Raw genomic sequence first — 23,726 nt, 5'->3', positions numbered from 1 at the left:
GACAAACAACCATTCACACCATTGATGTGAACAGTAAATGTAGTTGAGTTGTCCTTCGAAGTCACAGATACTTCCACGTCCACGTCTCCTGCAGCTTCTATTGGTCAATCACGCAGCCAATCACTTGACACAAAGTATACAAAACATGACAGTTTTTCACAGAAGGAAACAGAACTGTATGTAAACATGTTTTACTTTAATGTAAACCATGACAGTTATACAAACACATAGACTGGAATTTTCATGACAAACAGTTGCACCAAAAACGTGTTTTAAATCTGATCACCTTTACTGAGGAAGAACAGAGGAGACGTGGCTCACCGCTGTAGTTTATTTCCAACTACAGCGTACCATAGACATGTCGTCTGAACGCCGCGTACGTTAGTGAGTCAGAGTCATCCAGTCCTGGTCTATAAGAAGTCCACAAACAGAAGCACAGTTATCAAGGTTAAAGACAAAAATCTGGCAAAACATTTAGATCCTCAGGGTTAGAACTTCTCCAATCACCAACTGTACAATCCTCAGTAAAAAATTATTCATTAAAAAACAAACACAGAGCCAATCACTCCAGGCTTCACTCCTTCCACGTCGTTTTCTCCTCAGTGACTTTACAGACGACAGAGTAGAGCAATGTGACTGACAAAGGCGTCAGTGAGGCTTGTTAGAAGTCTTTGACTTTAATTGTCACATAAATGTCTTCATTTCCACCACGGCTGCTGTGATTACTCTAATAAAGATCTAAATGTTCCAGAACTAATTCATGTGCAGTTTCAACAGCTGACAATAAGTAAGTCGTTATATTTTTCTACAAACTCCACCACCTTGTTCCCAATCAGTGCAGTTGTTGTTCAGTGCAGTCATTTTTGAATTGAATAAAAATAATTAGGGAAAAAAACCCTTTGGCCTTGTCTCATAGAATGAGCTGAGAAGAAAGTCAAAAAGTCATTAAAAAAATATGACACAGTAAAACATTTCAATTATTTTCAAGTCATAATTTTAGGAAAAATGCCTGAAATCTGATACGGTGTCAGAATGTTTAAATGAAGTGTTAAATGAAGATGATTTGAAATCTGGAATTAAAGTTACAACTGTTTTACAGCTTTTAAAACTGTCTTGGGATACCTAAGAAAATTGGATGGATTCTCTTCTGCAGTGGAGAGATGAGTGTGCAGCTTCAGAACACTCACACAAATCAACAACATAAAGTACTATGTTCGTAACATAATGACTCCGTAGACAATGATGTCATGAATGTTTTCAGGGCTTCAGCACCCAGGTCTGAAATCTTTAATCTGGAGCACTTTACAAATCAGCTCACCTCTGTTTGATGGTTTTTCTTTTTAACAATCAATTCAACACCGTTTTAATTCCATGGGCGATAAACTAATTTTTTTAATCCAATTTCTTTACCATAAATAAATTACAAAAAAAAAAAATGTACACAACGTAAACCTGCAAACAACAAATCAGAGACACAGAACTCAAGGACGTGAGCTGGAGGAGAAGGAAGTCATGCAGAGGAAGAAGAGTGCAGCAGAGTTCACTGATCTCAGACCAGAGCTCCTCTGTGTTTATCATCAAAAGAAACGCAAAGATTTACATTCACACTGAATCACAAACACGTCTCTGTTACTCTTGGTAGCCTTGAGGTCATGGCGGAGGCGCTTGACTTTGCTGCCCCCTAGAGGGTAAATGTAGAATATCGATCTCGGCCAGTCTGATGGTCACTGCGACCAGTGTCATGGTCACTTGATATCCACATGTTGATGTTAATATATGATCATTTTCCTTAATTTTTGTTGATCCTTTTTAACTAATATTTTAATGTTACAATAAACAAAATAAAGAAGCCACTACAGGGGTGGATGGAATGAGTCCTGAGCTACAGGTCTTTTGTGTTTTACCCCAAATAGCCAAATGCATGTGTAAAGGTTTAACAAGGACTAATTGTGAAGACCAGGATACATTCCATTATAATTAAATTATAAGTTTAGAGTTTCAAAGAGAAAAGAGAGCAGGGTGTTCAGTGGCCCATACAATGTGCACCAAATCATATACTGTATGGAGAAACACTGATTGTTTTCAGTACTTTTAACACACTTTGCAAAACAAGCACATTGGTTTGGAGTTCCCATCAGCCCATGCAAGATTAAACTACTGTAGTGATTTGGTAATTTTATGTTTCTGCTTTGGGAAGGACTTCCAGACAGACTACTGTTTTTGAATAGGCTGAATATAAGGAGTCTGGGTTGGAAATGTTTGGTTTAACTCTCCATTAGTGTGTTATTAGAAGCCAAAAGGATAAACAAAGATGGAGGAGACTCTGGAGTGATTTAGGGCTGTATTTCAGCCAGCACTGTCAGACGACCAGTTCAAATTGATGCAAGCAAGAACGCCACCTGGCAGTGAGATTAGGAAATCTACGTTCAACTCAAAGACGGACTATGAGGGGAAAAAAAAAAACAACTTTTAAATTAGCCAACTAAAGATTTGTCTCAATTTTTAGCAGATGCTAGATAGCTGTTGAATGTTGTTGGGTAAAGCACAAGAAAATTGCAAGGCTCAAGTCTTGGCCACACCCTGCTGTTTGGCATTTTGACATTTCATTTACCTTTCAGTTTTAATTAGCAGTTAACCAATCCTGTTTGCAGTTATTATTATTTTTAACCATAATGTTTTTTCTCCAGTTTCAACCAGTCCAACATTAAGAGTGAAGCTTATGTTGCAGAAAATATTACAAGCTTTTCAGAGGTAGCAAGTGGTTAGAGTTGAGGATATTCTGTTGGAAAAAAAAATCAACATATATATATATTTACCTTGGTAGTGTTGAACACCCAGAGGATTAAAATTATTATTATTAGCTTTAAATCAACTTCATGTGGGATTTTACATTAACCCAGACAGGCACATGTGCTGTATTTACAATAATATACAACATGTATAGAACAGAGATGCACACGTGTGTACAAGTACTCCTTGCTATTATTCTGCTGATCTTCATCTATTGATAGAAAAAAAAAAACATTCGTGACAGTGATGTGTGTAGTGTTTTTCAATGTGACAGGTCATTATAAACAGATTCCTCCAGTTGTCAGCTACGATGAGCCACTGGTGAGATGTGGAAAAACTCTGCAGAGACTGTGTCTCTGTGTGTAGTGTGTAAGATGGACTGGGACCGTGACAGATCACATGACCCTGGACCACAGCTTCAGATGGAAAAACAAGTAGAACCATGTTCAGCCACAAGGTGGCAGCCGACAGAAACAAGTGTTTTCATGAATGTTATCCTTCTGTTTTGTTTTCCTTCATATTTCCTCACATCTCCTTCTCCTTCTTGGTTTCCCTGGTGCTGCTCTTCAAAAAGTCGCTCCTCAGCAGTCGATAAAAGAGCACGATATTCATGACGGTCATGATGGCCATGCCCACACTGCCCAGGGTGTAGGCCAACAGGGGCACCTTCTCCCTGTTCAGCACCAGCCAGCGGGTCATCCAGGCCAGCGTGTTGATGCGGAACACCACGTATGTGCCCAGATTGATTATGCTGTTCACACGGTACAGCGTACCTGCCGCGATGTTGGCCATTCGCAGCAGCTGCCGGAGGTGGAGGAAAACGGAGTTTATCTCCACCAGCAGAGCCACCACAGCGAAGCCCACGTACCGACAGGACAGCACAGAGAGGCCGAAACAGGTGATGACCTGAAACAATGACAAGTAGACAGAAGAGCTGGACGGTTATGGTACGTCAGTGCTAATGTTGTTGTGGCTAAAAAATAAAGGAAAGTCATGAAAAATGAAGAGACAGTGAGACAGTATTGTAGTGGGGCAATCAGTATGAGTTACTTCAGGGCTGTGCAAAAGTTTTAGGCCTGTATATATTTACAGATTTTTAACACATTTTTTGTATTAATTTCGACATTCTTTTTTTCACATTATTAAACCACTAAGACCACTTTTTTTTAAGGACACAACTGGGTCAGAGACAACAGACCAACGTCTGTGACTCATGGGGCAGCCAGGCTGCTGGACTTGTTCTGCCAGTGTGCGTTTCCAGGCCACAGCAAGGCAGCCGAAACCATGACAGCTACCAGGAACCACATGACAAAATAAATCAAATTGAAGCATGGTTGGATGGAATAGTTGGAAAATATTAAATTATGTGAAAAACGATGAGTTTTTCTCGCTCTACATTTCAGAAAAGAAAGAAAAAATATGCTTCAAAAAAGGGTGAGGATGTATGGGAAATGTACACACCTGACCTGAAGTTTTTTTACTATTGTCTCACTAGCTTTGAGAAATAAAAAATATAGCTAATAAAGCTTATACATCGTACCGTTTTATCTAAGGTAAGCAGCGGTAGTAGTAGCAGTAGCAGTACTACTACTAGTAGAAGTAGTAGTATAAATATTATTGCATTATTGGCCATGTATTGACCCTGCACAGGGTCTTTTAATTACTTACTTATGTAATTCTGAGTTTCCAACACCAACCATTCTCTGTGATGCCAAAAAAATAAATAAAACACCTCCTTTAAGTTCCAACTGGAAAAGTGATGTTTGTCATGTCCATATTTCACCACATCTTTGCGCAATTAGTTTCCACTCTGGTCCATGTTTCCACACTTTATGCAAGCGAAGACTGCCTGCCTCCTACTGCCGACTGGTACTTATGAAAGTCACTGACGTGACATGTGATTGAACGCCAGCAGGGGGCAGCAGCGTCAGTTATAAACACCGTGTCGGTCTCGCTGTAGTGACAGTACACAGGAGTGAGGGGGGGGGAAAGGATTACACACAATATCTGGTATGTTGTGACAGCAGGAAAAGCTGCAGCTGTGTCAAACATGGACCAGAGAAATGAGTTTGTTCTGCAGCAGATTGTTGATCCACCTCTCACACTCACAGGAGACCACATCAGGCGGTGTTTAATGCCAGTGCTCAACGGCCAGATGTAACGCTTTTACACTCAAGAAGCTGTTTCTGGAGCTGAATCCAAAGTGAACCTGTCAGAACACTCATGTTCATCAACTGATGAAGCAAATCAGGCTAAATTTAGCTGAAGCAGAACGTTGGACCTTTGGATTCACACCGTCAATGACATCCTGCTTTTAAACCAAGATGTCAGGTAATGATGTAGCCTAAGTGACATTCAGGTGCTCAAACAGAACGTAGGAAGAACTCCCACAGACATGAGTGTTTTACAGCGTTTCTGTAAAAAAAAAGGAACTCTTTCTAGTTCATTTTTTTTTACATTCTTTTGTTGTTTCATACATTGAGAGTTATTGAGGTAAATAAGACCAGACCAGTTTTACATTTAATAAGAGATTAATAGTAATATAGAATATTACATAAAATCTTACATTAAATTAAATCTTAAAATCTTCAGACAATTCATATTATGCAAAGAAAAATAAAAAATAAAAAATAAGTGTTACAAAACAAAACAAAGCTGTGACCTAGACGTTTAACCTTGGCCCTCTTTGACACGTCTTATGAAAAGGTGTCATTCTTATGTTACTTAACATGAACATAATTGTGGTCTTATCTCTTATTGCCCTGAGTTTATGGCAAGGGTTCATGGTCATTTTAGGCCTAACCTTAGTATAAAGGCTGGTCAGTTCAAAATAACTGCAAAAGAAATGTTTACTTAAGAGTGATGCTAGATGAGAATGCTTGGTTTCTTTTTGACTTCCTGATGTCAACATGGATAAGAGCATGAAGAACAAAGTTATCTTATCACAGCAGAAGTCTAAGGTTTCGCCTCAATGTAAAACATACAGCTGTCAGAACAAACACCAACGCAAAGGTTAGCTTCAACAGTCCAGAAAGACACCGCAGCTAATGTTAGCTATAATAGTCCTGTTGCAGACACCAGAATTAATGTTAGCTACAACAGTCCTGGTACAGACACCAGAGCTAACATTAGCTACAACAGTTCTGGTACATCCACCAGAGCTAACATTAGCTACAACAGTTCTGGTACATACACCAAAGCTAACATTAGCTACAACAGTTCTGGTACATCCACCAGAGCTAACATTAGCTACAACAGTTCTGGTACATACACCAAAGCTAACATTAGCTACAACAGTTCTGGTACATACACCAAAGCTAACATTAGCTACAACAGTTCTGGTACATACAGTATAGCCAGTCAACCAGTGACCACATTACAAAGCAAAAAAGGCATTAAATGTTAAATATAACAGCTGTGTTTGTACTGAGTTTGTACTGGTCTGTGAATATAGCAGGTGAAAAATCTACAGATGTAGAGCTCAAACAACCATTTTGAGTGTTAAGTCTTTTTGTAATCATTGATTCAGATACACAACACACAACAGCAGTAGCTGCATTTATTGGGGATGTGATCAGAGAGAGGTGAGGTTTCAACAACTGGAAGAAGGTTTGCCCCTACTTTGGAGAACAGACTTTAAATATCCCAAAAACCCAGACTAAATATTATCATGATACAAATCAAACAAGTGAAACTGAAGGCCAGATGTGAAAGGAGAAGTGAATGTATTTTAAAGTTATATAAACCAAGGTGGAAAGTCCAGAAGAGAATGAGCTTAAAGAGCAAACAAGGATACGAGCAGGGACTCCTGAACCTTTGGACTCACTTATATATATATGTATGTATACATTAACCTGATGTTATAACCACCTGTTTAAGACCCACACATTGGGCTTAAGAACAAGGTGGTGTTTGGTGTTTGTTTGCATTTTCTCCCCCAGGGCTCAATTAAATGTCTACACCCTGGTGAGGGACCTTCCCGAAAGGAGGCGAAGAGACGGGGACAATAAGGTGTGATATCATGAAAAATAAAAGGAGTTATATTTGTTTGTCTCTCGGGTTTAAGCACCAAAAACAAAACATTATTAGGTGATGTTCAAACCAGGTGGTGTATGTTTGTGCTTTTGCTCTGAGCTGCTAAGATAACTTACAATTAGAACTAATGATCTAATCATTAAGGCAAACAGGGCACTTAGAGAACACTAATTTATACAATAGAAAACACAAATTATACTTAGTAAAACTACATAGTCATTCAAATTTTACCAAAATCAGCAAATACCAATGCATCATGCAGGTGTATTTCACTGCAGGTGTATTTTACTGCAGGTGTATTTGCTACCTGGATTACAACAGATAGTGCAGGTGTATTTCACTGCAGGTGTATTTGCTACCCGGATTACAACAGAGTTAGGTGCCTGTACCTGTTCAACCAAATCCCTGGCTCTGGGCGTCTTTTTCTCCTCCAGGCTCTACATCAACAGTTTCAGCTTGAATATTTTACAGCCTTCAACCACTTCAAGTTTCTACCCAGTAATTAAAGCAGCAGAATTTCTGGTCCACATTCTCATCATTTTTTAGATAGTTTTGAACAATGTCAATTAGCCGAGCAGGAAATGAGCAAAACGGGCGATTTGCGATGACACTCTTCAATATTGAGATGATTCGATAAAATGTATCCATACAGTTCCTGTCTTTTTCAGATTTTTCAGCTGCAGTGGACTACTGTAGGTCTAAGAGAAGCTCAGTACCACAATTCATTATAGCTGACTCCATGTGATTACACAGAAAAATAGGCCTGTATACTGAGTCACGTTGTTGAACACATTTCTTTGCTGTATGTTTTTATTTATTTAGTCTTAAATGTTCCATGTTTTACCTATAATGTACCACACACACACACACACACACACACAATCCAAACAAACTAACACCCCTTCTCTTTAGATTCCAGATGATGTTGGCAGATATGACTCAAACAGCTGGACCATCAGATTTCTCATAAGAAAATAAGCAAATTACAAAAGAGTTAATCTTCCAAGTATTAAAGGATTATTTATCAATGGCTTGTTTTTTTGTAAGAGGTAAGAAATATTGTAAAATGATACAGGAAGTCAAAGGAAACCTCACCCATAAAGGGACAAGACAAACAACCATTCCCACTACATTTGCACTAATGATCAATTGACCTTATTGCGTAGCGTGTTTTTAGTACCTAGAGGAAACCCCCCTACACACGGGACAACACGTGACTCCATACAGGAAGACTGCACCAGTGATCTTCTTGCTGTGAAATGCAAGAGCACTAACTCCATTATGTGGCCTGGCAGTTAAAAACCCACACACCAGTTGTAAGAAGGTGGTTCACAGAAAGTTAACTTCATCCTTGTTTTCTTGAAATCACATGTAAGAGTATATATTATCCATATCCCTATCGAGACCCAATGAACCCAGCAAAACTCTTAACAGGAAGTGGCCAGTGGACACTGGAAACTGACGCTCAGGGAGATCTGAGGCCGTCTGCTGATAGGCAGACTGTCAACAGATCGATCAGAAAGGTGGAAGGAAACGGAAGGGAAGGATGTTCAGTGAAGACACTAAATGACCTCAACCCCCACCCCCTCTCACTAACACACACGGTCACGACTAGAATCATGTGAATGTCATCAGAATTGCGTTAACTCCCGTCAGCTGACAACAACAGCACAGTAGTCCGTCTCAACACCAGACATGAGGTCTGTCATCAAGCAGACATTTGTTGTCGTGCTTCTTCTCCCTGTTGCCAAGCTACTCCTGCTGCCAATAGGTGTAGTAGTGAATCACACTTGGTTGAAGTATTCAGACAAAGTGTATTGAGTGGGAGGGGCTCAAACAAACTATAAGGTGGAATTCATCTTACTTTGCTCCATAAACTCCACATTAGGAGCAGGAGAGTCCCTTAAAGCACCTGAAATGCACCTTCTTTTTACTATCCAAGTTTTTTCTTTCTTTCTAAAACCAACACAAATACCGTCTTTACTCAACTTCCAGCTGTGTGTGAGTTATGATTTGAGGACAACCCTCAGAGAGCAGACAGGAAAGATGAGTGTCATATCTTGGCATCAGAGCCGTGAATCCTGTCAGATATTCACTTTCTTCACAGACCAGATGTTTTACTTTCTCTTCAACTCTCTTATCAAGCCTATTTACCGATGACAATCTGAACATGAAACAGATGCAGCCAACTAACACAGGCAAATCTACTAACAAAGGTGAATAAAATCAGTTTCACATAGTATTATTCATTTTTTAGGTAGCCATCATCACGGCTGGGTCAATACACCTGTTGTGAAGCAAAACAACACTCGAGTGTGTGATTCGTCCCATGTCGTACTCTCACATCCATGGAAACCACCCACACTGTTATTTTTTTATTTTTATTATAGTCTCCTGTTGCCATAGAAAATGGATACAAGCCAAGTTTTTTCTCCAGGGTTTCCACGCATAGGTTCACAGTCCCAAGGTGTGGCAACCGCGCCTAATGACCCTAACGACTGACATGTATGCATGGGTGTGCACACAACACAGTGTTTCTGGAAGAGCAAATAGAAAACCCCACAAAGGTTTTTAAAGTTCATCAGAAGTCCACTCCGGTTTGTTCAGGGGTCAGAGATCCTAACATAGTTCCTTTGTCCAGTTTTATTTTATTTTAAGATCCTAACATAGTTCCTTTGTCCAGTGAGTTTTATTCAAAAAAACAAACAAACAAACAAAAAAAAAACCCAAAGCAGACACTTTCTCTTTTAGACTTGTTTTCTATGTTAATGATCTGGAAATACCACGCAATTTGTACACCAAACTGTACAAATTGCAAATTTGAATAATTATTACTTTCTTCATTACTTCATTATTATTATTATAAGATTACGACTAGTTTGATTTCCTCCCCTACAACATCAGTTGTGACTTATTTTTGTAAATTAAAATTAAATTTTCTGAGGAAATAGAGTTGAGATGACCCTGAAAGTTGTCCAGACAGATGTCAATCACAAATTCAATGTCAATTTAGATGAAAAGTCTTCATGTTTTACTGGCAAATTTTCTTATACGTACGTATAACACTGGACACTTGAATAAGTACTGTGCTCAAAAGTAGTAAGAGAAACAAAAATAGCATTATAGTATTTCATTTTTAATTTTCATTTAATTTCATAAAAAATGAAATACATAATTTCAACTTTACAGAGTCTCTACAGCAGTAGAGAACTTGAATCTGAGCCCTGCTCTGCAGTAAGTTTCCACTAACGTTCCTCTTCAGCAGTGACACAGCAGCCGCAGCACCACCTCTCTCTGTCTCTCTGTCTGTCTGTCTATCGTCTACATGTGCTCATGAATGGATGCCTCTACAAACAACATTCCTTAATGTGAACAAATGTTACCTGTCTTTTTTTTCTTCAGGAAACCATGACACATGCACTGTATATGGGAGTGTTTTACGTTGTACACGGTGTGAAAGAGGAGGATTCACACAAGCCTAACCTGTTCTCTGCAGGTGTTCTGTCAAACCTAACCTTTAACGCAATCCTTTCATTTTCTAACTTCCAAGTGATGTGTAGTGTACTGACACCACATGTATCTCAAGTCAGTAAAATTGACATTGAATTTTTCATTGATGGGTTTTGATTAGTTTGTATTTAGTAAAAAAAAAAAAAGAACATTTACCAGTATCCATGTTAGTTTGTCCTGATACAATTATTTTATGTAAATAAGAGTATTTTCATTTGTGTACTTGCAGATACAGTTTACGTCTTTAGTTGGTGGTATAAAAAATATGAGCCATTATGAAATGTTTATCTATGATTTTAATCAATAACTGCAGCAGCACCAATGTATTTTCCTGTACACGCATTTCTCACAACCATGTTTATCACACATTAATGACGTATTTAATTACTGATAACATTTTCTATTCTAAAATTGCATTGTTTACTTTTTATTTAATGTTGCTTTTATCTAAACCTTTTTTTTCCTTCAAAAAAAGATTAAGCTTTAATACAGTAGTCAGTTGTTTTTGCTTCTGTCCTTCAACTTAGAACTCTACCATGCTGCTGTGACACTGAACTCCGTAAATCAATAAAGTGTGGCCATCCATTTATCCATCCATCGCAAAGTACTTACTCTCCGTAATTTGATAAGAATAAATGTTACATGTCGTTCGATAAGAGAGCAACAAAATGTGTGACTTTGTTGCCTTGTGCGAATCGTTTCTCACAGAAGAAAAAAAAAACACCGGGACATTCCTCATAGCATGACTGGAAAACAAGAGCACAGAGGTTCTTATTGGTTTGTGTCCATGTGAGGAGGAGGTGCAGAAATCTGCCGAAGCTTGGACATGAAGGAAGGAGGAGACATTACAGGGTTGCGCAAGGATAGAGAGGTCGACAACAAGGTAATGAATGATATACGGAGGGAAAGTGAAGCACAGAAGCTGGCAAGCATCTGTGGCAGCCCCCAGATCTCACAGAAGATCGTGAGTGTGCATCTGTGAGAGTGTGCATCCATTCCTTTTCCCGCCCAGTCTTTTGGGGACCAGAGCTTTAAGTGAAGAACAGATGTCTCTCCTCATGTGGGGGTATACATAGAAAGGAGGAACCTTGAGGGGCTCCCCATCAACATGATGCAACGACTGAGACACATTCCATTTTCTGTTCCCAGTCTTCCTGACCAACACTACAGAGTTCGATGGCATGATACTGTTTTTGTATGGTTCGATGCCAAAGGCAGCAGAGTCTTCACCTCAGGCGTGAGCAAACAAGATGCTGACACTGGAAGAGATTTCAGAGATTTAGAAACACTGTGTCCATGTGGTTTGTTCTCCCACCAGAGTATGGGAGCAAAAGGAGGCGTCGGCCAGGCCACAGAATTTGGAGGGATGGAAACACAGTATATCTGTGGTGAAGTCAGCAACAGCAAAAACATGCCATACATTCTGAATCAATGCTGCTGTTAAATGTCAGGAGCTGGCAGTTCTACACATGAAGAGATGACAAAACCTTAGAGCAACAACACGGCGACAACAGACAACTGGTTTTGAAGTCAAACTCCTGTTTGGTTTACATGCATTTAACAGACACATTTATCCAAAACAACCTATAGGAGGAGGATTAAGTATATATGGGTCAACTGGGCACTTGAACCCTCGACCTTCTGCTTATAAGGCAGACGTATAAAAAGGGGTGACCACCACTATAATATGGAACCATATTTACATACATATATATACGTATAGATACATAAAATGTTTTTATTAAATTTCTGGAAATAATTTCATATCATCATATCATTTTTATGAACCAACACTATGTGGAATATAAAAGGAAGTCTCTAGTGTGAAAGTGTAGCTACATTCACAAATGAGCTGGTATGTTATGAGACCACACTCTTAACCATAGCTAAGCTGTTTTGATAACTGTGGCTGTCCAGACACTGTAAGAAAGAAAGGAGCCATTCTAATAAACCTGAATAGAAAATGTTTAAAAGCTGGAGCTTTAAAATATGGATACACTAAACTAGCCAACTTTAGACCATATCACGAATAGAAAACAAAAAAAAGAACTACTGTATATTATATTTGAAAGCCGTTACATTTTATAATGTATGTTTTTTATTCAAAGCAATGAATCAACCATATAGAGTGTGTTTCCTATTTCCTTAACGTGATGTTTTCTGTTGACAGACAGCTCCAAGCCCCTCCCACAAAGATCTATTTCCATGGCTGGTAAACTGAGACAAGTGCCAGTCATATCTGAGGTTGGCGCCAGAAGACACATGGAAAGGAAAAGAAAGATGGGACCGATGTGGACTCATGGAATGATGGAAACAGGGCGCAACCACACAAGATGTGTTTTCCATGATTATAGTTGGATGAAGAGCCCGACAGAGTGTGGTTCAGAATATGAGCTGTGTTTATAATCTGAGGAACATCTTTAATGGCGGAATTGCAGAAAAAAAATGGCTGTTTTACTTAAAAAATGTCAAAACTAAAACCTCAATATCAAACCTAAGCTTCCTAATGGAACTTGCCCTTTGGCTAAAACTTTAAGGGGGATTTTGCCAATCTGAAAACAACGTGAGAGAATTTGGAAATAGGTAACTTTCCTTTCTTGGATTTCTAAATCCAACCATTTTGAAACAGCAGCTGAAGTTTGCTTCACACTCACATAAGGGCAAAAACAAATGGTGGTACAAGGCTCAAGGTTGTGATTCACTTGAAGAGAATACAGGTAATCTAGTAATTCTGCACTGTACAAATGAAGTCAGTCAGCAGAGCTGCCGTTACTGAAAACAGCAAAGCTGCTCAGAAAGCTGATTAACCTGTTACATCCTGAGCTCAGCTTCAGCCCTCGGCTTTAACTAAGATTGAATTATGCCCTTTAATAAGCCACGGATGACCTTGTGACTTCTGGAAGTAAACATCTTAGAAATCCGTTAGCTGCAGAAAAAAAAACACCTGATGTTGTTTCCTCGTTTTTCTTATTTATCAATAAAGTTCCTGAATGAGAAAATTGTTTGGACTTTCACCTGATTCTGTTTTGGTGGGTTACTGGTGTAATTGGAAGTAATGCCAGGAAAACCCTGTGTTTTTGGTTTTAATGAACTACTCATTGGAGAAGTTAACCCGTCTTTTACTGATTTTAATTTAGACAGTTAAGACAGACAGAGTTGTGGCTGCTGATGCCTTAAAATAAAGGACGAACAGGACTTGACCAATAACATGATAGTTTAGTTTTCGTTTCCACGATGAATTCTAGTGTGAATAAATAATATACGATCAAACCCATCACTTTCTCCGTTTCTCCGAAATTCTTACAATCCTTGTCATTCCAGCAATATTTCAACAAACAGACTTTTAAAAGCCTTGAAGTCCATTGTGTGAAACTGAGATACATTTAATCAAGATTTTGTTTAAACTACATGGAAATCAGGGAGTTGAAATAGTTCAGATGCATTCAATTCACGCCTTTATGATGAGACAACAGGGGGCAGTGAATTAAACAGCTGAGAAGCAGACACAGCCAAGTGAATGAGAAAGAACTCTTGGTTCCGCCCACACTCTGGTGACGATCTGAAGCCAGCTGGCCTCATCAAAGTGTCCATTCATTGGGTGTACAGGAAGTAGGAGATCACAATCCAAAACAAGACTTTCTTTAACAAAAATGTACGTCACTCTTCTCTAATCCCTCATCAGTCTTCAAACACACGTCTCCCAAGTTCTGACTCTCATCTGAAGAGTAAACTTTTCTTGGCTTAACATTAATGTGAATCTAGATAACTGTGAGCTAAATGCTATGTTAATTTCCCAGCACAAATCATGGTAATCATGATGAATATACGATCTATATAATTTGATCATTAAATTAATGAAATAAAACTATTTTAAAAATTCCACAGATGTAAGGTCAAGAGGAATCAAGAGACTGAGGCTAAATCTTTTACAAAACTTCTTATCTGTGGCACAAATCAGAAAAAAAACTTCAGTTTTTGCCAAAAAAAAACAAAAAAAAACAGAATTTGGACTGTGGTGCAATGGAAAGGGGGTTTGGGGTGTGGAAAGTCCAGATTTAGTTTGTTCTAAAGAGATGACTGCATCGCAATATTAGATCAGTGTTTTCAACTGAGGATTCTTTTGCCATTGACATAAAAAAAGGCCAGGTGACCACCAAATATACTGAATGACCAGGTTTTTCTATTATCTATTTTTTTTTCTTTTCCAATGGCTGCACAGATATTCCAATATGACAATAACAGGATTTACAGTGGTTGAGGGAAAACAAGTCAGTATTTTTGCACATGGATTTCCCACCAGCAGAGTCCAGACCTCACTCCTGTTTAGAATCGTTGGTGTAGTCTGGAGAAGAGTTTCCACAGATGTCTAGCTCTCAAATATTTGGCCCAATTTCTTCAAATGACCAAAAAAAATAAATTCTAGTCTTAGACTCTGGCCTGGAGCATGGGCTGTGGGAGGAAACTGAATTAGCCAGAAAAAACCCACACACACAATCAGAGAACATGTGAACTTCATGCAGAAAATTCGGTTGAACCAGTGATCTTCCTGTAAAGGCGAGCGTTCTAACAACATTTGCCACCGTGTTGCCCATTCACTCGCTCCATTGTTAAAAAATATGTGCATGTACAGCAGAACATCACTCCGAACCTGTCAGAGACCATTACAATACAGTAGTGTAATGCTCTAAAACATGTGTCAAACTCAAGGGGCATGGGCCAAATATGGCCCACCAAGTCATTTTGTGTGGCCCACAACAGCTTAAAAAGTGTTTAATGGCCTTATAAAGTCCATGGTGCTAAGTTTCTTAACTTGATAGATTTTTTTTTATTACACAGAGCAATGTACAATATATGTTACTTGTATAAATAATAATCAATTGCAGAAACATGTATTAATACGTTATGGAGTAGTTACAGCTTTACAGCCTAGCAGTTACAACCGGCCCTTCAAGAGAGTTGTATTGCTGATGTGGCTCCCCGCCTAAAATCAGTTTGACACACCTGCTCCAAAACAACAGGAGTGAAGTCAGGGTTCAGTCTGTAAATGTGTCACAAAGACAGAAGCAGAGGAAAAAAAATTCATGTGGAGTCTGGTTCCATGTTTCCAATTCAGGTCTTTCCCCTATTTATTTGCCAGCATATGGGGGAGGGGTTCACTGATCTGAGCCTTTCTTCCACTCAAGGAAAAAAAGTGTCTGTGCAGCCTAGGTTCACCACATTAATAAATTTATTGATAAGACTGGAATCTGGATGAAAGCGTTGCATAGTTGAACATCATAAAAACCAAAGGATTTGGGTTGGGCTTTAGCCGCTTTTGTGCGACTGAGAATCGGTGGGGGTTCAAATGTGATTGTTTTTTGTTAGCCTGCCCTCACTTGATAGACGAGCTATACAGGTATTTTGTTTTCTCATGTGTATATACCTGACAGGCATTTTTGGGTTTAGGTGCAGGGTTCACCTTGGTATGCGTTACTATTTGTTAAGCTCACAAATGACAAGGCACTGAGCCAGTTCCTGTTACATCTGAGTCAAATCTGTTGTAGATACACTTACCACCACGTGATGGAAGAGCAGCTCCCAGGACTGACTCAGCTTCTGGTACAGTATCATGTCAAAGAAATCATGGATGAAGTAACCTGTGGACAGGAGCAGAGAAATGGGCAAAGGTCAATTTCAGGGTTAAACTGTGCAATTCATTATATCAACTGAAACAAAACCAGACTCCTTTGACGAGTGCGAGTGTGTCAGGGAGGACCCCTGCTACCATGACGACAGTGATCGCTACCAAGATGCGTCCTGGAGAGGGTCTATTCATATCCGACACCCCCTTCTCTTTTCCCAGCACTGCTGTATCCATGGTGATAGCTCCTCTGAATGCAGGAAAAATAATGAACTGTTGCCAATGGAAAAGGAAGGGGTTCACGGTAGTAGTTGGGGGTGCTGGGGGTTGGCTTTGGTGAGGCAGGAATTAACCCAATCATGTTAGTTATTTGACACCAGGAACCTTCTGTTGATTTTGTAACATGTTTGAGTTTGTTGAACCTCTAACAAGAAGCAACAGATCAAGTAATTACTTGCACGCTCCTATTAGGCTTTTAATTGGTTCATTAGCATAAAGTGTTCTTCCTAACAATAAGTGTTGTTGTGGGAGGGGAGTTGGGGGTTGATGGGCAAAGGGAGGTTCTACTCCACATAGTCCTAACATCAATAGTCCTTATCTACAATAGGTCAACTTCAGGTCCATTCTTTGCCTAATGAAGGAAGGTCATCTGTCAAAGGAGAAACAAAGGCGGCCGTGGCTGTATCTGCCTTTAAACAGCAAAAATTTGATTGATCAGGTCCATTCTTTGCCTAATGAAGGAAGGTCATCTGTCAAAGGAGAAACAAAGGCGGCCGTGGCTGTATCTGCCTTTAAACAGCAAAAATTTGCCTGATTTTTATTTGTAAACTGCTTACTTCTATTCTAGCTTCAGAATATTTAGCTTCTAAAAGAACAGCAACCAGCATCATAGGGTTAGCTAAAGGCTAAAGTCACCCCTGTGATTGTGATAATCATGCACAGATAGTGTGGAACACCAAGGTTATGTTCAGTTCCAACTTGTTTTCTCATCTTCATGGTAGTGGCCCTGAAGGTGACATGCACAGACATCGTTCCGAGAGACAGACCAAGCCATAACCGATATGTTTGCTTGTGTCACTCCACCTTCCTGTTAAGTGAGTCTCAAGGCTATGTTTACATGAACGGGGAGTTCCTTTCTAAAAACCTGTCGGACTAACAATCAGGTTTTTTGACTGATACATACCAACATCGTGACTCCAACAGAACAACCTGCTCATGAACAAGAACTCTGTTTAAGGCTCTTGGATGATAACGATAACTTTTATTATTTCTTCATTTAACCAGATTAAGTCTTACTGAGATTTAAACCCTCCTTTTTTAGAAGATAACTGGCCAAGACAAAACCTTACAATGACAAACAATAAATGACACACACACTACAATAGGGACGGCACACACGAAGATACTTTGAGCGATTCAAAATATTTAAAGGATGGAAGAAACGTGACATGATTTCTGTGATGACAGTTGAAAATGTTAATAGCATTATGGCTTCTACAAACATGCTGAGTCAACAAACTGTGTGCAGAAACATTACCATTAAAAACGTGGTTTACCTCGCTAATGGGTCAAACAGGCAGAGCAGGCGATGACTGAGTGAAGCCACAGTGCACAAAATGCAGTCTATTTAAGGCACATAAAGTACAACTTAACACACTTTAAACAGTCACCATATTTGGTTGCTTCTGTCATAGTTAACGGGCATGGATGGCATGTCACTGGGAGGTGGTAAAACAGCATGAATGCACAGCTTTTTACTGCATGTGCAGAACTTCTCTCCGAACTAGCGGAGGGCTCTGAGGAGTCAGGCCACACTGATGGTGGGAGGATTTGGAGAAGAGCTCCAAACATCAGTGTACAGATGACTCCCACTTTCACTTTGTTCAAGAGCTTCTGATGCAGACGGCTCGCAGAGATCAACTGCTGTTTTTGTTCTGTTGCTGGTGTGGTGAGGTCACATGACCGTCCGAGGTTACACCCAGTGCCTTGGACGGATCATAATACCCCCCATTGAATTTCACACACTGACAATACTCGCTTTCGCCAGCTTCCAGGGCTGGGTTTCCTGAAGGAATGTCAAACATCTTGGGAATCCTCAAGGAGAAACTTGTTGGGCAACGAGGATCCAGTATATTTTATGGGTTTAAACAGCATCACCAACTGCCTGAAGCTCTTGAATATTTAAGGTAATGACTAGGTGTTCAGACAGAAGATGAGGACACGGCAAGCTAGCACCACGTCAAAGATGTTGGAAAGTCTTTTGATAGTAACAGTCAAACAGTTCAACAGTAATAATAGCTACAAGATTTCAGCTTGTAAAACTTTTTGTATTTTTTTATGCTAAAAAATATTTAATCAACAAAATATATTTTTTTAACCTTTGTTTGAACTTGAGAAATGAACGTTAGTAGAAGGTACATGAACAGCAGGTCATTTATATGGAGGCAGCCATGTTGAATCCCAATTTCTAAATATCTGTTGTTTTTTTTAACTGCAATAAATAACATTCTAATAACAAATCTTCACGAACAAGTCAGCTTTTAACTTAATTCATTTTACACATGGTCACTGCTAAAAACTAAAAATGCTGAAAACATCAGACTGGTCCCAAGTTTATGTAAACAATAACTCAAACAACCACCACGTGGGAGAAGCACTTTTTTCAAGACAACCGGTAATCTTACGTAGTGTGTAATTCAACACTGGACACTGTGGAGGTGCTTTTACTCACCGATTGAAAAGGACACCAAGGCATGAGAGAACACTGAGTGGGTTTCTATCAAATCTTCAGCCATCTCTGGGTGAAGGAAGAAGCTACAAAACACACAGATAAAGTCTCTAAAGATAAAGATTAAGAAGAATAAGATTTAGACCAGTGGTTCTCAAACTTTTGAAACTCTGTACCACCTGAGAAAACACTGCGCTCTCTGAGTACCACCATGATGACCAACATTAGAATATAGCAGCATAGACCTTCCCTATTGGCTTCCACCACACAGGAGAGATTTTAAATGTTTATAAAGATGTTTATGTTTAAATGTTGTATTAATTGTGCATGGTATGTTTCAGATTTATTAAATTGAAAATGCAAAATGTGAAAATATGAATTTTCCCTGTGTACCACTAGAGAGCGCTCGCGTACCACAGGTGGTGCGTGTACCACAGTTTGAGAACCACTGATTTAGCCCAACTTTTTTTTTAAAAATGGTGACAGAAAAAGACTAATTTTTTTCTTGCAAACCAATATAGTTCAAAAATCAGTAGATTCAGGTGTTTCTTGAAACAATCTCCCTGAAACTAGGTGATCCATCCAGTTATTACATCATTATCTATGAATACATCCTCAATATAGAGATCGAAAATTGAATAATCAATAAAGACAAACTAAATTTGTTGCGTCTAGAAAAATATTTAATTAAAATATAAACTAAGCTGTATTAACTTAAAATTGATGTTTAAACTCACCACAGCACGCCCCATATGGCTGTGATGAAACTGTGGACAAACGATGTGGAGATGTTGTTCCACTTCCACGCGTTCCTGTGGGCAGACTCGGGCAGGGGCAGCGTGTTGAGTCCAGCATTGAGCAGCTTGAAGAAGCTCGCAGAACCCGCGGTGGTGAGGACCACAGAGCTCAGATCCATGTCTGGGGTTTGTTGAGTGTTGAGGGAGCAGTCGGAGAACCTGAGGAGGCAGCAGGAGCAGCAGGAGTACGGTCCAGATAGACGACGTTATAAACGCTCTGCTGTTCTCCGGAACATGAACGTCCTCCCGCCACTCTGAAGCTGAGCTCTGAAGGAAAATGTTATTTTCTTTCTTGTCCACAAAAGAAACCGTGTTAAAACAAAATGTCTGTGAGGATTTTATTTGAATCCACAGGTGACGGTCAGACAGTGCAGCGCCGTAGTGTGACCGTCTTCTCCTTCAGCACCAGCGTTACTTTGCTTGTGTAACTTTTTGACATCAACAGAAGCCAAACAACAGCGTCCACCCGCCCTACTACAAGGGGCGTGGCCAAGAGCACGTTACATGTGTTTATTTGACGTTCAAGTGTCGTCGGTAATTTAGCAATTCTCCTTTGCTTTTACAAAAATGCTTTTTAAATAGACAGACATCGTCGCATTTAGAAGAAATTAGGTGATAGGAATTTAAAAAACAAAACAAATCAATGTATGTGTTTATGTGATATCTATATTAACTGTATACTAATTGCATATGTTAATGATATACCAAGTGCATTAAAACAAACAATTTTACTCTAAAGCAGGTGAAAACACCATGATTGATCCCAGATTTAGGGCATATTTGAATTCGAATAAATTAACAAGTTTCTTCTAAAAAAAGATATAACATTATAAATGTGGTGGACAGGTTATCGGTCATGCAGAATAAACAGTAATGGACGAAGGTATTGGCATCCCTGGAACTTCTGGAACAGAAAACGAACCGTTTAGATTTCAATCAGTGTTGCAATTACAAATGTTTTGGTTTATAGTACACATGTTTATTTCCTTTAAGTACATTGGAACAACACACAAAAAAAACACAAGACAAATGCCAAATTTGACATCATTTTACACAAAACTCTAAAAAGTGACAAAACAAGACAAAACCATTGGCACCATATTAAAACTGTCAGTAGATAATTTCATTTCAATCATGTGATCTTCACTTAAACCTTCACCTTTGGCAAGTAACAGGAGCTGGAAATGTATAAATCCAAATTAAAGCCAGATAAAGATGTACTATTGACGACACAGTCTTTGTGTTGTGTGCCTGTGTGTTCAACACTAAGCATGGAAAAGAAAGAAAGAAGAGCAAAGAATTGTCAATCTCAAGGTTACAAGTCAACATCCATAGATCTGCCTTTGTCAATTGTGCACAATATAATCAAGAAGTTTAAAACCCATGGAACTGTAGCAAATCTCCCTGGACATGGACGGAAGAGAAAAGAACTGATGAAAGGCTACAATGGTGTCAGCTTAAGCAAGTACCTGCAGTCAAATGCGGTGGAGGTTTGAAGATGTTTTGGGGTTGTTTTGCTGCCTCTGGAGCTAGGTGCACTGATTGTGTGCAAGGAGTCATGGAATCTGAAAAGATTTTGGCCTGTCATGTAGGGCTGAGTGTCAAAAAGCTTGGCCTGGGTCAGAGGTCATGGGTGTTCCAGTAGGACAATTTTTCCAAAGGTTGTGCAATCAAATATTGAGTCAGGGGTGCCAATGATTTTGTCCGACCCAATTTTTGAGTTTTGTGTAACATTATGTTAAATTTGGCTTTTTTTCCCTGCTTTTTGTGATGTTCCAATGAATGTAAAGGACATGAACATGTGTGTACCAAAACATTTGTAATGGAAACAATTTTCTGGGAGAAATGGTTCATGTTCTGGAAAGGTTCCACAAATGCCAATACTTCCGTCCATGTATCTTGTCTTAAAAATGTTAATGTATTTGTTTGTATATTTTAAAGTCATTTACCATTTGAAGATAATGACAATTAAAAACAGGCAATAGACGTAGACTTATACATACTGTTGTTTCAAAAGATATTCTGTTCGCAAAATGTGTTTATTATACAGACATTAAAATTTCAATGTCATAGTTTGAGGGTTATCGTTAAATATTTTTATGTATAACAAATGATTTAATCGATTAAAGAGTAAAAATCCTCCCTATCAGGTAAAAAAAGGCACTGCACTCCACCAGAACATCAATGTAACGGTGACATCTTGTGGTTAACATCTGATACACGTCCCTCCGTCTGTTACAAGATTTCTGCCAATATTGTTTTGTGAACCTTGTAAAAAAATACGTACGTGTGGTAAAAACACAAAACGGACGCAAAATCAACTGTTGTAACTACGCAGACAGAATAGTACCATCGCTGTAGTATGTAGTATTTATGTGGCTAACCATTAAGACAAATCGTGCATAACAAATTAAAATTTAAAGTAATTTATTTTGATGTAACAGTCTGCATAATTTCACACAAATGTAACCGGACGAATCTGAATTCGTGCATATTTTCTTGAACAAAATTCACATTGACTTCAATAGCAGACGTGACGTCATTCTTGTGGTAAGAATCACGTTGTTCATATCTTTAATGACCGTTGTGCGCAGAAAACTAGCAATACTTGTTCAAACGACTTCCCGTATGAATGTCTTTTCTCTAATTTAATTTTCAGTCATTCTAGATCACATGGTCAAGTTAGGTCGAATTTGGTTTAAAAGTAGGTTCCCTTAAAGTGACAGAAAAACACCGTGTCGCATTCACGTATTTAATTTATAACCAAAAACAGACTCGACGCATAAATACGTAACATCATAAATACGTTACAGATTATAGTTTTATATACTGTACACTATTTTATTTATGTTTAGCACCTTAAACGCATCAGTGACGGGTTTCCTCCCCACCGCGTTGACGTCAAATGGTGGGAGGAGCTTGAAGAGGAGTCGGCTGTCACTCACATCATAAATAACAAGCACACGAGACTGTCAAGCATCTTCTCTCCGTGTAACTGGTTGAAATTAAACAGGTGAGCAATGCTTTCGTGCGAATTTTTACTTACTTATCAATTTGTTATTTTTTGTGAATAAAATACTTTAAGCTCGTCTACTTATAAGTAGGCTATTGTAAAAACCATATGGATGTTACGGATGTTTCAACAGTAAAATGTTAAATACAAATTACTGAATTACTTTAAGACATTTAACGTAATGGTTTGTGGTATAGTATTAGTGGTATACTAAAGTCTATTACCTGATATTATATGTAAGAAATATCCTGCGCTTGGATGCAGAAATAGAAATAGAATAGACCAGTCGCCTGCCTCTGTGAGAGAGGGAAAAACTGCTTAGTATTTGGTTTGTATTGCACAATAACAGGTTCTGCAGTCACTGAAGGTGTCTTTATCAACAGAGTCATGGCAGTAAGCTACATGTCCTCAAGGTTTTGTCTTATTTGCATTGGAAACACTCAACAATAAGACAACAACAGATGCACACATGTAAACTCCCCAAGTGAAACCAGTGCAGGAAGTGGATTATACTGTACTTAACTAATACAATAAATGGTAGAACCTTCAAGGGGTTAATCAATAGACACAGTAAAGGACAACAGTATTCCATTAAAGGCAAACATGTTTTTTTTTGTTTTTGTTAATGAATCAGGCTATTGTCTGTGTCACGTCTCTTTGAATTAACGTTTTTTTTCTGCTTCATGAAATGCTGCCACAGCATGAGTCAGCGCAATCTACAACACGAGGAGCAGGAGGAGAAAGAGGAGGTGACTGGACTAGTGTGTCAAGAGGAGGACCTGAATGATGGACAGTCAGTCAAAACTTTTTTCTTTCAAGGAGACTTTTGCAAATGTTGAGGAAATAATTGTCCAAGACTAACTTTCAATTAAATCCAAAATAAGGGGAGTCAGGGTTAGAATGATTATGAAGGTCCCCTGCTGATAGGGGCCAAAAAATGTTAGAATATACATAACATATACATTGGTCATCTGAAGGGACAACATGAAACCATGGACAAACACTGCTTTGCTGGTTTTTCTGAGTAAATCTTTTATGTTTATGTCCCTTTTAAGTATAATTCCATATGGATTTCTACCACAAAAGACTTGAAACAAGGGCTGTGAGATCATAGGAAAATGAAGAAAAATGATCAGTTAGGTGATCAAATTCAGCCTGTGTTCTTTTCCGTGTATACAGTCTTTGGTTTTGTGGCACCACATTTTCATACAGTATATGTCAATGACAATTTAA

At 38.8% G+C, this 23,726-nt stretch overlaps 2 protein-coding genes across 3 annotated transcripts in view; one reads left to right on the top strand and one right to left on the bottom strand.

The window, feature by feature from the left end:
- Positions 1 to 181: 181 nt before the first annotated feature.
- Positions 182 to 23,726, bottom strand: part of tlcd2 (TLC domain containing 2) — a 26,769-nt gene continuing 3,224 nt past the window's right edge. Inside the window, exons 2-5 of the mRNA XM_008309700.3 lie at positions 19,421 to 19,747; positions 18,687 to 18,769; positions 15,889 to 15,971; positions 182 to 3,696 (exon numbers count right to left, since the gene is read on the bottom strand). Coding sequence (XP_008307922.1) covers positions 3,316 to 3,696; positions 15,889 to 15,971; positions 18,687 to 18,769; positions 19,421 to 19,599 — 726 coding nt within the window. The 5' untranslated portion in view covers positions 19,600 to 19,747 and the 3' untranslated portion in view covers positions 182 to 3,315. The remainder of the gene's footprint in view (positions 3,697 to 15,888; positions 15,972 to 18,686; positions 18,770 to 19,420; positions 19,748 to 23,726) is intronic.
- The window catches only part of aifm4 (apoptosis inducing factor mitochondria associated 4), a 9,970-nt gene continuing 5,975 nt past the window's right edge, over positions 19,732 to 23,726 (top strand). The window contains exons 1-2 of one of the 2 annotated variants that reach the window (XM_008309699.3): positions 19,732 to 22,493; positions 23,194 to 23,286. In XM_008309699.3, the coding sequence (XP_008307921.1) occupies positions 23,195 to 23,286 (92 nt within the window). In that variant the 5' untranslated portion in view covers positions 19,732 to 22,493; position 23,194. Of the gene's footprint in view, positions 23,287 to 23,726 lie in introns of both variants that reach the window. The other variant, XM_017031936.2, reaches the window with a different exon arrangement.

The sequence above is a fragment of the Cynoglossus semilaevis genome, chromosome 4, assembly GCF_000523025.1.
Source record: "Cynoglossus semilaevis isolate Cse_v1.0 chromosome 4, Cse_v1.0, whole genome shotgun sequence".
NCBI lineage: Eukaryota > Metazoa > Chordata > Actinopteri > Pleuronectiformes > Cynoglossidae > Cynoglossus > Cynoglossus semilaevis.
The sequence above is the reverse complement of the archived record's forward strand: the minus strand, read 5'-3'. Positions and strand labels throughout refer to the sequence as shown.